At 42.7% G+C, this 12,070-nt stretch overlaps 1 protein-coding gene across 1 annotated transcript in view; it reads left to right on the top strand.

The window, feature by feature from the left end:
* The first annotated feature begins 1,377 nt into the window (after positions 1-1,377).
* Positions 1,378-12,070, top strand: part of LOC306854349 (calsyntenin-2-like) — a 62,208-nt gene continuing 51,515 nt past the window's right edge. The window contains exon 1 of the mRNA XM_079392284.1: positions 1,378-1,620. Within this exon, the coding sequence (XP_079248410.1) occupies positions 1,551-1,620 (70 nt within the window). The 5' untranslated portion in view covers positions 1,378-1,550. The remainder of the gene's footprint in view (positions 1,621-12,070) is intronic.

The raw sequence follows: 12,070 nt of genomic DNA, 5'->3' as shown, positions 1-12,070 counted from the left end.
TTGGACAATTCACTTCCTCGCTCTCCTCTTCAAATCGTTTTCATAGTATTTCACACAATTTCAATGCATCGTGCCAGCATTTACTGGAGAACTGATGTTGCTGAAATCTGTGGCTTCACTGCAGGCGTGAAAAGAGGCAAAAAGCACCAGACATGGCTAAATCAAAATATCTCAGAAACACAATGTATTTTTTAAGGTTATTAGCATTATTTGAATAAATACTGCGAAATAATAATAATAATGATACATTATTATTATTAGGTCCACATTATGTTCCAAAAAGTTTTAATATATAATTTGTATAATAGAAACTGCATATAATTAGTTCACAGTTTAAAATCATTAGATAATAGAGATAAATATACATTAAAAAAAATCACAATCTAAGTGTAAAGAAGTCGGAATATTCTGCAGGAACACATTTCACTCTTGAACACAGTTAATGCCATTTATATTTCCAGTAAATGAAAGAGACGCTTTATACATATATATTGGGTAGCCTACATCTGGTTGTTCAACAACCAATAGCCTATTTTATTAAAATACATATTTTTAAATAATTGCGCTGTCATTTTGACACGCATGCGCGCGCGGTTATTTGAAGTTTGCATTACTTTAAATTTATATAATATTCACAGAATATAGAGTAAATTATAAGTTATGCGTTGGTGAAAGAATCGGTAGAAGGGTCCGAATATCAAAACATGATAACGAGACTAACTTAGTGAGCTTTGGACACGGTGGCGTGTGAAATTCACAAGACGAACAGAAAATGCAGCTGCATTTGGCCTTTTGGTTTTCTGGGAATCTCCCACGTGTGTCTGCCTACGGCATCCGTCGACCATAATCCACAAATTAATGACAGCCTCGTCAGTTAATATTAATGACCATCTTCATGTTGAACCGGTGTAACTCTCAGCACAGCACTCTTTCTCGCTGCATGTACCGGGCCGCGCACAACTGCTGTCATTGGCTCATTAATGGATTGATGAGCAAATTAAAAAAGTCCAAAAAGACCATTAGTTCGAAAATCGGAAATCGCACTTGGGCCTCGATTTCATTTCTTTAAAATACCGAGGGACAGCAGGCATGAAATGTAGTGATGTAAAATATACCAGGCTGCAGTTCACGAAAAAGCCACCAGGTGAAGCCAAAATTCAACTTTTCAAGATCCATCACAACGTAAAAGTGATTCTTTTTTTTTTTTTTTTGCGGGCTAAGTTAAAATATTTTGATAATTAACAAACAGTTAATTCCTCAACAGAGAGTCGTTTTGGAAAACTGATGGATGGAGATTGGGTTAACCTTTCATTTGCCACATAGAGACACACACATAAAGGGTAGAGATGGTCTCTCTCTCTCTCGCTCTCTCTCTCTGAGTATCAAGCTCTTTCACGCAACTGAGCATCGTTCCTTACCTGAAATCTTTCAGCGACTCTTGTTGGTTCTGCTGTTTAATTTAGATGTATTTTTAAACATCCCAGTGAATGTTCTTATTGTGTTAGTGTGAGAGAGATCAGGAAGAACAGAAAGACCGGAGTTTTACTACAATGAACCGAATACTGGTCCTGATGCTGCTCGCGCTCGCGCTCGGGCTGTCCTGCGTGCGCGCGCACAGAGGTAAGTCAGCATCCAACATCAACATATCTTCATTAACACAAGATATGATGCATTTCTGAGACACTTAAACGTTTTAAACAAAACAAAGCAGTGGATAGAAATGCATCTGTAGTCTCAGAGAGCGTTCATTCCACGTGCACTTCTTCTTTCATCCTTTGGTTTCCAGATAACTTACTGATCAGAGTTTTGAGAAGTCGCAGGTCAAAATTGTATCCTCATTGAGTTTAAATGAGGAGCTTTGATTGTTGTCTTTAGATTGAAGGCTGAAGGTCTTTATTATGAAACACTAAAACTTACCGATCATGTGCTGGAACAAAATATATTACAGGCTATATGATGCTGTATGTGTGTTTTTGGGGCGCAATATTTATTTATTTTATATGATGCCATTATCAAAGTTTGAGAGTTTTCATTTGAGAGTAGTGGTTTGTTTTGTCTAATAGGTGTAAAACTATCTATAAAAGCATGTTTTCATTATGCAGAATAATGTAGTGAGGTAGATTAGTTTTAGTAAATTCAATACTCTGCAGCAAATCAGGCTTTAAAGGGTTTAATTTGAGACATCATGATTGCCTTTGTTTCATGCAAAGCCTTCTCATAAAATTAGTTTGGTAGTGTGTCGGCTCACGAAACTGACGAAAGATTATTGTTGTCCTGCCCTGTCCGGTGATGCATGTTCTTGTCTTTCTCTTTCCATTTTCAGTGTTTATCCATCCTGTGTTTCAATTTTGCTTGTTTGTGTATTTCATGACTCACTTCACTAGCTGTTTGTCCCGGTCACAGGAACAAATCTCCCTCCTTCTCCTCTTCAGACACATAAGATAGTAGGTTATGTCAAAATTTATTATGCACAAAGTGGTTATTTCAGCCTGGAATGATATGAAACATCTGGAAATGTATCGAATCAGTGTCAGCAGATGCTGGATAGATTGGTATTAGTAGTTAGACACCTTTGCACACAATGAGCAGCTGCTGAATTCTTAGGTCAGTCTATTGCATTACGTTTCCAAGCAACAAAGGGCAATGCATTGTTAAGAAGAGAAAGGAACCTATGCAGACCTTGGGTTTGCAAATCAATGATATTACGGACTTCTTTCACTTCATTGTTTATATAGCAAATAAAATATATTTCTTATAAACTCAAGGGTTCGGGTCTGATGCAATACAAATACAGTATATCCTACAAATATCTCTCTTTTGCACAGTGTTTTTATGTTTTTACTGGCATAAACTATAGATTTAAATATGGATTCACAATCATGTAGGCTGATATTAGGGATGTTTGTTAATGGCACACTCAGTTCCACTTTTTTACATTTAAATTAAATGAGCTTCATCTAGTGCTCACTTAAAGTTAATCTTTATTAAAAAATACTAACTTGGCACACTGTTAAAATAATATTTAGCAAATCTCAACATGAGTATCCATCTTTACTGTGATGTCTGAATTCTATTTAAAACTATCAGTGAAACTAATTTTAAACAATGGTAATGCTAGGTATTGTTTATAATCAATTTTGCTACTATCCTTTTTATTATTAGTCGCATTATTCTACTATTTGTGACCCTGGAGCACAAAACCAGTCTTAAGTAGCACAGGTATATTTAGCAATAGCCAAAAATACATTGTATGGGTCAAAATTATAAATTTTTCTTTTATGCCAAAAATCATTAGGATATTAAGATCATATTCCATGAAGATATTTTGTAAATTTCCTACTGTAAGTATAGGCCTATCAAAACTTAATTTTTGTTTAGTAATATGCATAGCTAAGGACTTCTTTAAAGGCGATTTTCTCAATATTTTGATTTTTTTGCACCCTCAGATTCCAGATTTTAAAATAGTTGCATCTCAGCCAAATATTGTCCTGTCATAACAAACCATACATTAATGGAAATCTTATTTATTCAGTTTTCAGATGTTGTAGAAATCTCAATTTTTTTTTTTTGACATTTATGTCTGGTTTTGTGGTCCAGGGTCACATTTGTTATTGTAATATATTCAAATAATGATCAGTGTTGACAGGTAACCTTGACTTTTAAACATCCATATGGATATTTAAGGGTGAAATGTGAATGAAACTGAATGGAATTGCAAAAATAATGACAAAAATATAGCTGCAAAGAGCAATTATCAGGGTTTAGATGCTGTAAGATGTTTAATTGTGTGCAAAAATATACATTATGAATTATTTACAAAGCCACTTAAATCAAAGAGGCAAATTACTATTTTCAGATTTTTTTTACAGCAGTTCTCAAATTGAGCCCATACATAAAGTTGCCAAGTTTGATCAAAATATCTCATTCCTTATAACCATAAAAGTGACCCATGCCTGAATGTTTTAATGTGCTGTTGCGAGGATAAATCAACAGTTTAACTTATATTTTTTTTTAAGTCTACAACAAATGGTTCAGGACTTACAGTCAAAAATGTCAACATTTCTAGTTTTTTTTTTGCACTGGAGTGCTCCTCTTGGGCCGATCGGAACGAGTCAATGCCATTGTGTACCCAAATTGAGCACTACGATTTCACCAAGTTTCAAGTCTCTAGGCCGTATGGTTTGGTCTAAATGGTAGAAATATTATAATGCTAAAATCCATTTGCAATAGGGTTTCAGAGTTTCATGCTTGAACCCCTATATTTTAGAAAGTATTTTTTACAGAAAAAATGCCTCACATCACCATTACACTTCTGGTTCATTGGGCGATAGCAGTGCTTGAACTAGAATCAGGATGGTTGAACAGACTTCGTTAGGCTCTTGGGTTGTCGACTCTTGGGCTTGGTTTCGCGGATGCAGCGTTCTACATACATTTGATTAATGTGCCGAGCATCTGAACCTGTGTGGGTTCTGACAGCCCTCTGATTGATTGTTAACAGTGTATCATATATATTCATTAGTGGAGTGAGTGTGTCATTATAATCATCATCATCATCACACAAAAGAAGCTGCATGTTCCTCTTCTCTCAAATGTGTGTGTGTGTGTGTGTTTGGCTGCTCATGGGAGGCTCACACCATATGTTCATCACTCATTTCTCCTTTAACTCTGTGTTCATGCATGCACACCTCTCCACACACCCCTCATGTAGGAGGTGCAGTGTGTGTTTTAGAATTTAGGAGCTCTTACATCAGGACGATGTAAGTATTACAGCAATATTGCAGAGCGATCATCATGTTCCTCTTATTTTATGGTGGTTACAGGCCTGATGTTTATTGAAACATACTGAAAACAGCATACTGTTATTATTGTAAATTCTCCATTAGATTAACAAAGTCATTCAATCCCACAGCTGCCTGAGCCACGGGCAGCATGGCATGTTTGTGTGTGTGTGTGTGTGTGTGTGAGTGTGTGTGTTCGGAGAGTCGGATGAACTCTGTCATGTCTCATCTCCAGTAATCTTTGCAGAATTAAGTTCAGCTCAGTCCATTAGTGCAGCCTAATGGAAGCATCTGAGAGTTTAGAGTCACTTGATCAGGCATCTTCACATTATGTGATAGGAGAGAAGTGATTTTGGGCGTTACTGACCCTACAATCTTAAAGAAGAGAGCATGATCCTGGAAAAACAAGACAAACGAGGGGAGAAATGGTTTTGGAGTGGATCTGGAAATCACAACTTTTGTACTCTGTCTTGTTCAGGGTTTCTGTGTGTCATGGCATTGAATGTTTCATGCACTGACAAATTCTTCCTCAGTGTCTTTGTATTGTTTTCCAATACAAATATACACTAAACATCCCTACAATAAGATTAATTTACGTGAGATGCAAAATGAAGGTATAAAGTCTTGTTTTCTGCAAAACTGAACAAAATTAATTGAGTTTATGCTTAAAGCATGCACAAATATCTGCCAGTGGGGTATGAAAAAACTATCACTTCAAACTAAGTATATATATTTTTTTTTTATTCATTTTGATTAGTCTGATGTGCTCTTGCTTTAATCACATATTCACTTTTGCTAGTAAATGTATCTTGATTTCAGAATCTTTAGACATTTTTACTGGAAAAAAGACAAAAAAAATACTAAAGAAAACGTCTTGGTTATGTATGTAACCCTCGTTCCCTGAAGGAGGGAACGGAGACGTCACGTCGGTGACCGACGAATTGGGATCTCGCTTAGAGAGACCAATCCACTACTAGTGTATCTAAACGAGCCAATGCACATTGGTATGCGATTATTGCATCCAGCTGCCGCTGATCACAGCGTGAGTATAAGTAGGCAGCAGGTGCAACGCATATTCAGGTTTTCGCTGAGGAGCCAACCCGGTGACCCGGCCGCTCAGCGGTGGTACAGCAGCCGTGGCGACGGGATGTGATGTCTCCGTTCCCTCCTTCAGGGAACGAGGGTTACATACGTAACCGAGTCACGTTGGTGACCGACAAATTGGGATCCCTACCAAAGGGCCACGGATACTGCCCCTTCCAGTGTCCTGTGGAAGCCTCCTGCGCCCCTATTTTTTGGCGTAGGTCAGGGCTTAGCACAGAAGACCAGTTACTGTTGCTATGGCACTACCCACTCAGTAAGACTGGATAACACTGGGAAAACGTACCCGTTCCACTTGGAACCGGACGCTGCGGATTCATCGAGTGAGGGCCTGGCGTCAGACGCTCCGCCACGTCTGACTGCCGAGGGAATGGAGGAGCTCGACAGGGTCTACAGTACAGACTCTCTAGAGCAGTTTTAGCAAGCCAACCCGAAACCGGAGCCTCTCAGTGCTTCTACCCGTTTGAGGTGAGAACACAGGAAACCGGTTCCACACGAAGGCTATAGAGCCTAGCGAACGTTTTAGGGGTCGCCCAGCCCGCAGCTCTACAAATATCTGCCAGCGAGGCGCCACGAGCCAACGCCCAGGAAGATGCAACACTTCAAGTAGAGTGGGCTCTCAACCTGAACGGGCAGGGCACACCCTGTGCCTGATAAGCCAGGGTGATGGCATCCACTATCCAGTGGGCTATCCTCTGCTTCCCCTTCTGCCGGCCTCCGTGACAAAGCAAAGCTAGGGCTGGGTCTGCCTCCTCCGAGGGCAGCCCTTGCAGGCTCACCACCTGGTTACTGAAGGGAGTAGTGGGAACCTTGGGCACATAGCCAGGCCAGGGCCTCAGGATTACCTGGAAGTCAGCCGGCCCAAACTCTAGGCATGAATCGTCGACCGAAAATGCGTGCAGGTCCCCTACCCTCTTGATGGAGGCCAATGCAATCAGGAGCAGAGTCTTCATTGAAAGAAACTTCAGCTCAACTGTCTGCAAAGGCTCAAATGGGCCCTGTTGTAGTGCTCTGAGCACTAGAGACAGGTCCCAAGAGGGTATAGAGGGGGGCCGTGGAGGATTTAACCTTCTAGCCCCCCTAAGGAACCTGATGACCAAGTCACGCTTACCCACCAACTTCCCTTCCACGGGGTCGTGTTTGGCAGCAAATCGCAGCAACATAGACTTTAAGGGTGAAGGGAGACAGCCTTCGCTCCAACCCCTGCTGCAAAAAGGACAGCACGACAACTCGGTGAGAAGAACACCACTCGACGAACAGGTTCCACTTCAAGGCGTAAGCATGTCTCGTAGACGGCGCTCTCGCCGAAGTGATGGTGTCAACTACCTCTTGGGGTAGGTCACCTAGAACCTCCGCGTCCTGTCCAGGGACCAGACATGAAGCGACATGCAACGGAAGCGTAGACCACCTTGTCGGTTGATGTACGCAACGGTCGCAGTGTTGTCCGTGCGGACCAGTACGTGCTTGCCTCGTAAGCACTTCCTGAGATGGATCAAGGCCAGGCGTACTGCTAGCAACTCTAGGCAATGGATGTGCCAGCGCAGTTGGGGGCCCGTCCAAACCCCCGACACTGCAAGCCCGTCGAACGTGGTGCCCCAGCCGGTGGTGGAGGCATCCGTGTAAACCACAGCATGCTTGGAGACCTGTTCCAGGGGCACCCCCGCCCGAAGAAATGAGAGGTCTGACCACGGGCTGAAGGTTCGGTGGCAGGCCGGTGTGACTTGGACCCCGTGAGTGCCGCGTTGCCACGCCCACCTCGGGACTCGGCCATGGAGCCAGTGTTAAAGCGGTCTCATATGAAGCAGCCCCAGTGGCGTGGCTGCCGCCGCAGCTGCCATATGCGCCTGGAGCCTCTGAAATTGTTTCAGTGGGACCGCTGTCCTGTTCTTGAACGTATTCAAGCAGTTCAACACCGACTGAGCACGTTCCTGCGTGAGGCGTGGTGTCTGATTGACCGAATCCAACTCCATACCGAGAAAAGAGATCCTCTGCGTCGGGGAGAGTTTGCTCTTTTCCCAGTTGACCCGAAGGCCCAACTGGCTGAGGTGTGAGAGCACCAAGTCCCTGTGTTCGCACAACTGGTCCTGAGACTGAGCCAGTATGAGACAGTCATCGAGGTAGTTGAGAATGCGAACGCCTTGTTCTCTCATGGGAACAAGGGCTGCTTCCACCACTTTCGTGAAGACACGGGGCGACAGGGACAGCCCGAAGGAGAGGACCTTGTACTGATATGCCCGTCCTTCGAATGCAAACCGCAGGAATCGCCTGTGGCGCGGAAGGATCAACACATGGAAGTGCGCGTCCTTCAGGTCAATCGCTGCAAGCCAATCTCGGGGACGGATGTACCCGAAGATGAGTTTCTGCGTGAGCATCTTGAACGGAAGCTTGTGAAGGGCCCGGTTCAAGATGCGCATATCCAAGATTGGTCTCAACCCACTGCCTTTCTTGGGTACAATGAAGTAGGGGCTGTAGAACCCCGTCCTCATATTGGCTGGAGTGACCGGCTCTATCGCATCCTTCGCCAGGAAGACTGCAATCTCTGCACGCAAGACAGGAGCATCTACCACCTTCACTGAAGTGAAGTGGACGCCCCTGAACTTGGGAGGACGCCAGGTGAACTGAATCGCATAGCCGAGTCTGATGGTCTGACGGAGCCAACGAGACGGACTGGGAAGCGCTAGCCAGGCTCCCTGAAACTGTAAAAGTGGCACCAGCAGAACCACCGTCGTACCCGCGGTGGGGCAGCGAGGGGGAATGCAGGGACCCTGCTCGGGCGTCTCCTTGCCGGGTCAGCGTGTGTGCAACACCAACCTGCGTTCTGGCAGAGGGCGCGTGAGTAGTACGATTGACCGCACTCCCGAACCGCCCACAGCTGCTCACTGGCGAGAGAGGAGGGTGAGTGTGAATCAAGACTGGCTCGTCCACAACTCCCCGTCCCCTCTGGGGACCCAGAGATAGAGGAAACTGCTCTTTTGTCGAGTTTTTTGCATCGCAACGGACCGCTCCACCGGTGGGATCCCCGTATACCCCCGCACTGCCCCACCGTTGAGGGTGGTAAGGGAGAAAGAGCCACCGGATCGGTTTCGGGCAGTGAAAGGTGCCGTCTATGATCCAGTGAGCTCATCATGCACCTCCGGGAAGAAAGGCACCGGGGTGGGGCCCTGAGAATCAGAGCGAGCCACCCCAAGAAACCAATCGTCCAACCTCGAGGGTTCGGGACGCTCTGAGGTTGGTTCCTCGGAGGGGAATTCCTCACCGTAAGACCAGTCCGGCTACTGTCAGAAGTAGCGCTCCCCCGGCTCCAGGTGGAGCCCTAGATCTAGGCACAGGCACGGATACCCCGCCTCTTTGCAGGAAACGGAGTCTGGTCCGCAGCTCTGCGACGGTCATTTTCCCGCAATGGGAGCATGACTCGTCCACAAAAGCTGCCTCAGCGTGATTAACGCCCAGACATGAGAGGCAGCGATCGTGACCATCACCCGGCGCCAGGTAACGACCGCATCCAGAAACGCATGGATGGAAGGGCATCTTTAAAAAGACATGTCTTTAAAAAGACGTTCCACCCGTGAATGCTCTTTTAGAGAAATTACTCTTTTAATGTGCTGAAGCACACAGGGGAGATGGCCGCTTGCAACACAATCAGGGGGTAGTGCAATCCAATGTGTGCAATCCACTTGAAAGGAAGGAACCGCCACCGCTGAAGCGCCGTGACACCAGCACAAGAGACCTCCGGAGAGCGCGCTTGACTCACAGACACCGTAGTCGAAAGGCTTTGTCAGGAGCAGAACGATGAACTGCTCGTCTCCGAAGCGAAAAGCTGAATATGCGCTGCACCTGCTGCCTACTTATACTCACGCTGTGATCAGCGGCAGCTGGATGCAATAATCGCATGCCAATGTGCATTGGCTCGTTTAGATACACTCGTAGTGGATTGGTCTCTCTAAGTGAGATCCCAATTCGTCGGTCACCGACGTGACTCGGAGTGACCGACTGATAGGGAACATAACTTTAAATATTTCCATAGTCTAGTGGTTATGAATAAGTATTGAATTAAAAGTATTGGAAATTGTATTTTTTGGAAGTTGTATTTTTAAACTTTTAAGTGTTGCTAATACAACTTTTTGTGTGCTCCCTATACTTTAGCATTTTGAACATGAGTAAATTTTGTTCCCTTCAATTTATTCATTTACGTTGTCTTAAAGTTCTTTAAGAAATCTTAAAATTTACCTTCACAAAACCTGCAGAAACCCTGTTATAGCTGACAGCATCTAGCAAAGTACATATTACCTGCATCCTTATTCCTTCACTTACATATAACACAAAAATCTTTATATGCTGAATGAATCCGTCACACAACCTCAATCATATCGGCATAGATGAAAACAACAATCATTTTCATACCTCACTAAAAATGATTATATTTTATTTATTAATTTCCTGTAACCTAGTTCTGTCATTCTCTCTGTGCTCTGGGCTCATTTCCCTCCATAAGCGATGAGATGAAAGGAACCATTTTGGCTCTAAATGCACAAGCCTGTAAAGGAGCCATTCTGGCTCTGCGCTCCCACAGCGCCTTTGTATCACAGACACAATGAAGCTGCAGGGGCACAGTCGCACTCCTTCAATGCCCACTGCCCTGCTGTTGTGGAAAATGCTGATCATCATGAGCGCTGTGGTTGGGAGTGAAGCCACGAGCCTCGTTTATTAGTACTAATGCTAACCGGATTCATGCTGAGGAAACCCTTCAGACAGAAATATGCTGTTAATACCATATCTCATAAAGCAGACCATTATGTTGTAGAAATAAAAGAAGCAGATTCTCAACTTTCAATCAGAAAATCACTTTTAGGTCACTGACCACAGTGAGCAACCGGCTATATCGTATATCTCAGGGTCCACCAATATAGCTTTTTGCTATATTTCATTTCATTTGATCCCAATTCTGATTAATTTTGGGCTAATTTTCATATATTTTAATATTTTAAAATGTAGTCATGTTTATTATTTTCCTTGCATTTAAATTCTCACAGATAATGCTAACTTGGTAAATAATACTTATAATAAAAAAAATAAAAAAACATTAATCTCATCAAATAAAGATATTAATTTTGAAAGTTAACAACAAGGCCCAAAATATGCAGTTCAAATACAAACTATATAACAGATATAATAATCAACACAATACCAGGTGAACCAACTGAAGTAAACTTATTTTATAAAACTTTGATATATTACAACTATATATTAAATGTATGCTATATTAAAACTATATATGTATACACACACACACACACACACACACATACATATGATTAATTGAAATAGTCTCAAATAGTCATTTGTCATGAATAGGACAGCAGTGGTTGCCAAGTGCATTTTTGATTCACAAAAAGAACCAGTTCATATTGCGGTCGCGTCATAGTTATGGCGTGCGAGAACAACTATACTTGTTTTTTTGTCATTATTTTGCTGTACACGCTGTTTTTTTAAATCATTACAGTCAATCCTGATTACATACTCTGTATAAAATATGACGTGTTTTGCCGTGGGGTTGTAGATTCGGCAGCAGATTCATAAACTGATAAAAAGCAGCGTGGGAAATCAATATCAAGCTGATTGAAATAAACATTGCGATTAATTGGGGAAAGAATACATTTATAATTATTATTAACATATTTTTAGATACATTAAAACTTAATTCTTGCTAGAAATACCCATTTTACAAAACACGATGGCATTGGTAAGAAGAGAAAGGAGATGAGAGAAAGAGAGAGCATGCATTTGGGTGGGAGATTGGACACTCGGGATGCAGGAAAACCCATAACAGCTGCCAGCGGATTAAAACAGCTTTAAAACAGATTAACACTTTATTTCCTCTGTTGTGTATGTGAGAAAAAGAGAGAAAGAGACTCTTTCGGTTGGTTCTGTGAGCTTTTTGTTTGACCCAGAATGAGAATCTATTACTGTGTTGATTTAGAGAGCATTTGTAATAGTTTTAATAAATATGTTTTCCTCTCTGCGGGGTATAAAGTGGACTGCTGTGTTTATCAGTCAATGAAAGTCCTTGTTTTCCATATCTTTCAAAAAGAAGTCGATTTTTTGTGATTTGGCCCCCATGCAATCTTACATTCCCCATTTCCTTCATCTTTCTTTCTGTCCTCCATTCTTTACTTCTCTCTCCTGTGCTTCTC

This window comes from Barbus barbus (genome assembly GCF_936440315.1).
Source record: "Barbus barbus genome assembly, chromosome: 34".
Taxonomy (NCBI): Eukaryota; Metazoa; Chordata; class Actinopteri; order Cypriniformes; family Cyprinidae; genus Barbus; species Barbus barbus.
The sequence above is the reverse complement of the archived record's forward strand: the minus strand, read 5'-3'. Positions and strand labels throughout refer to the sequence as shown.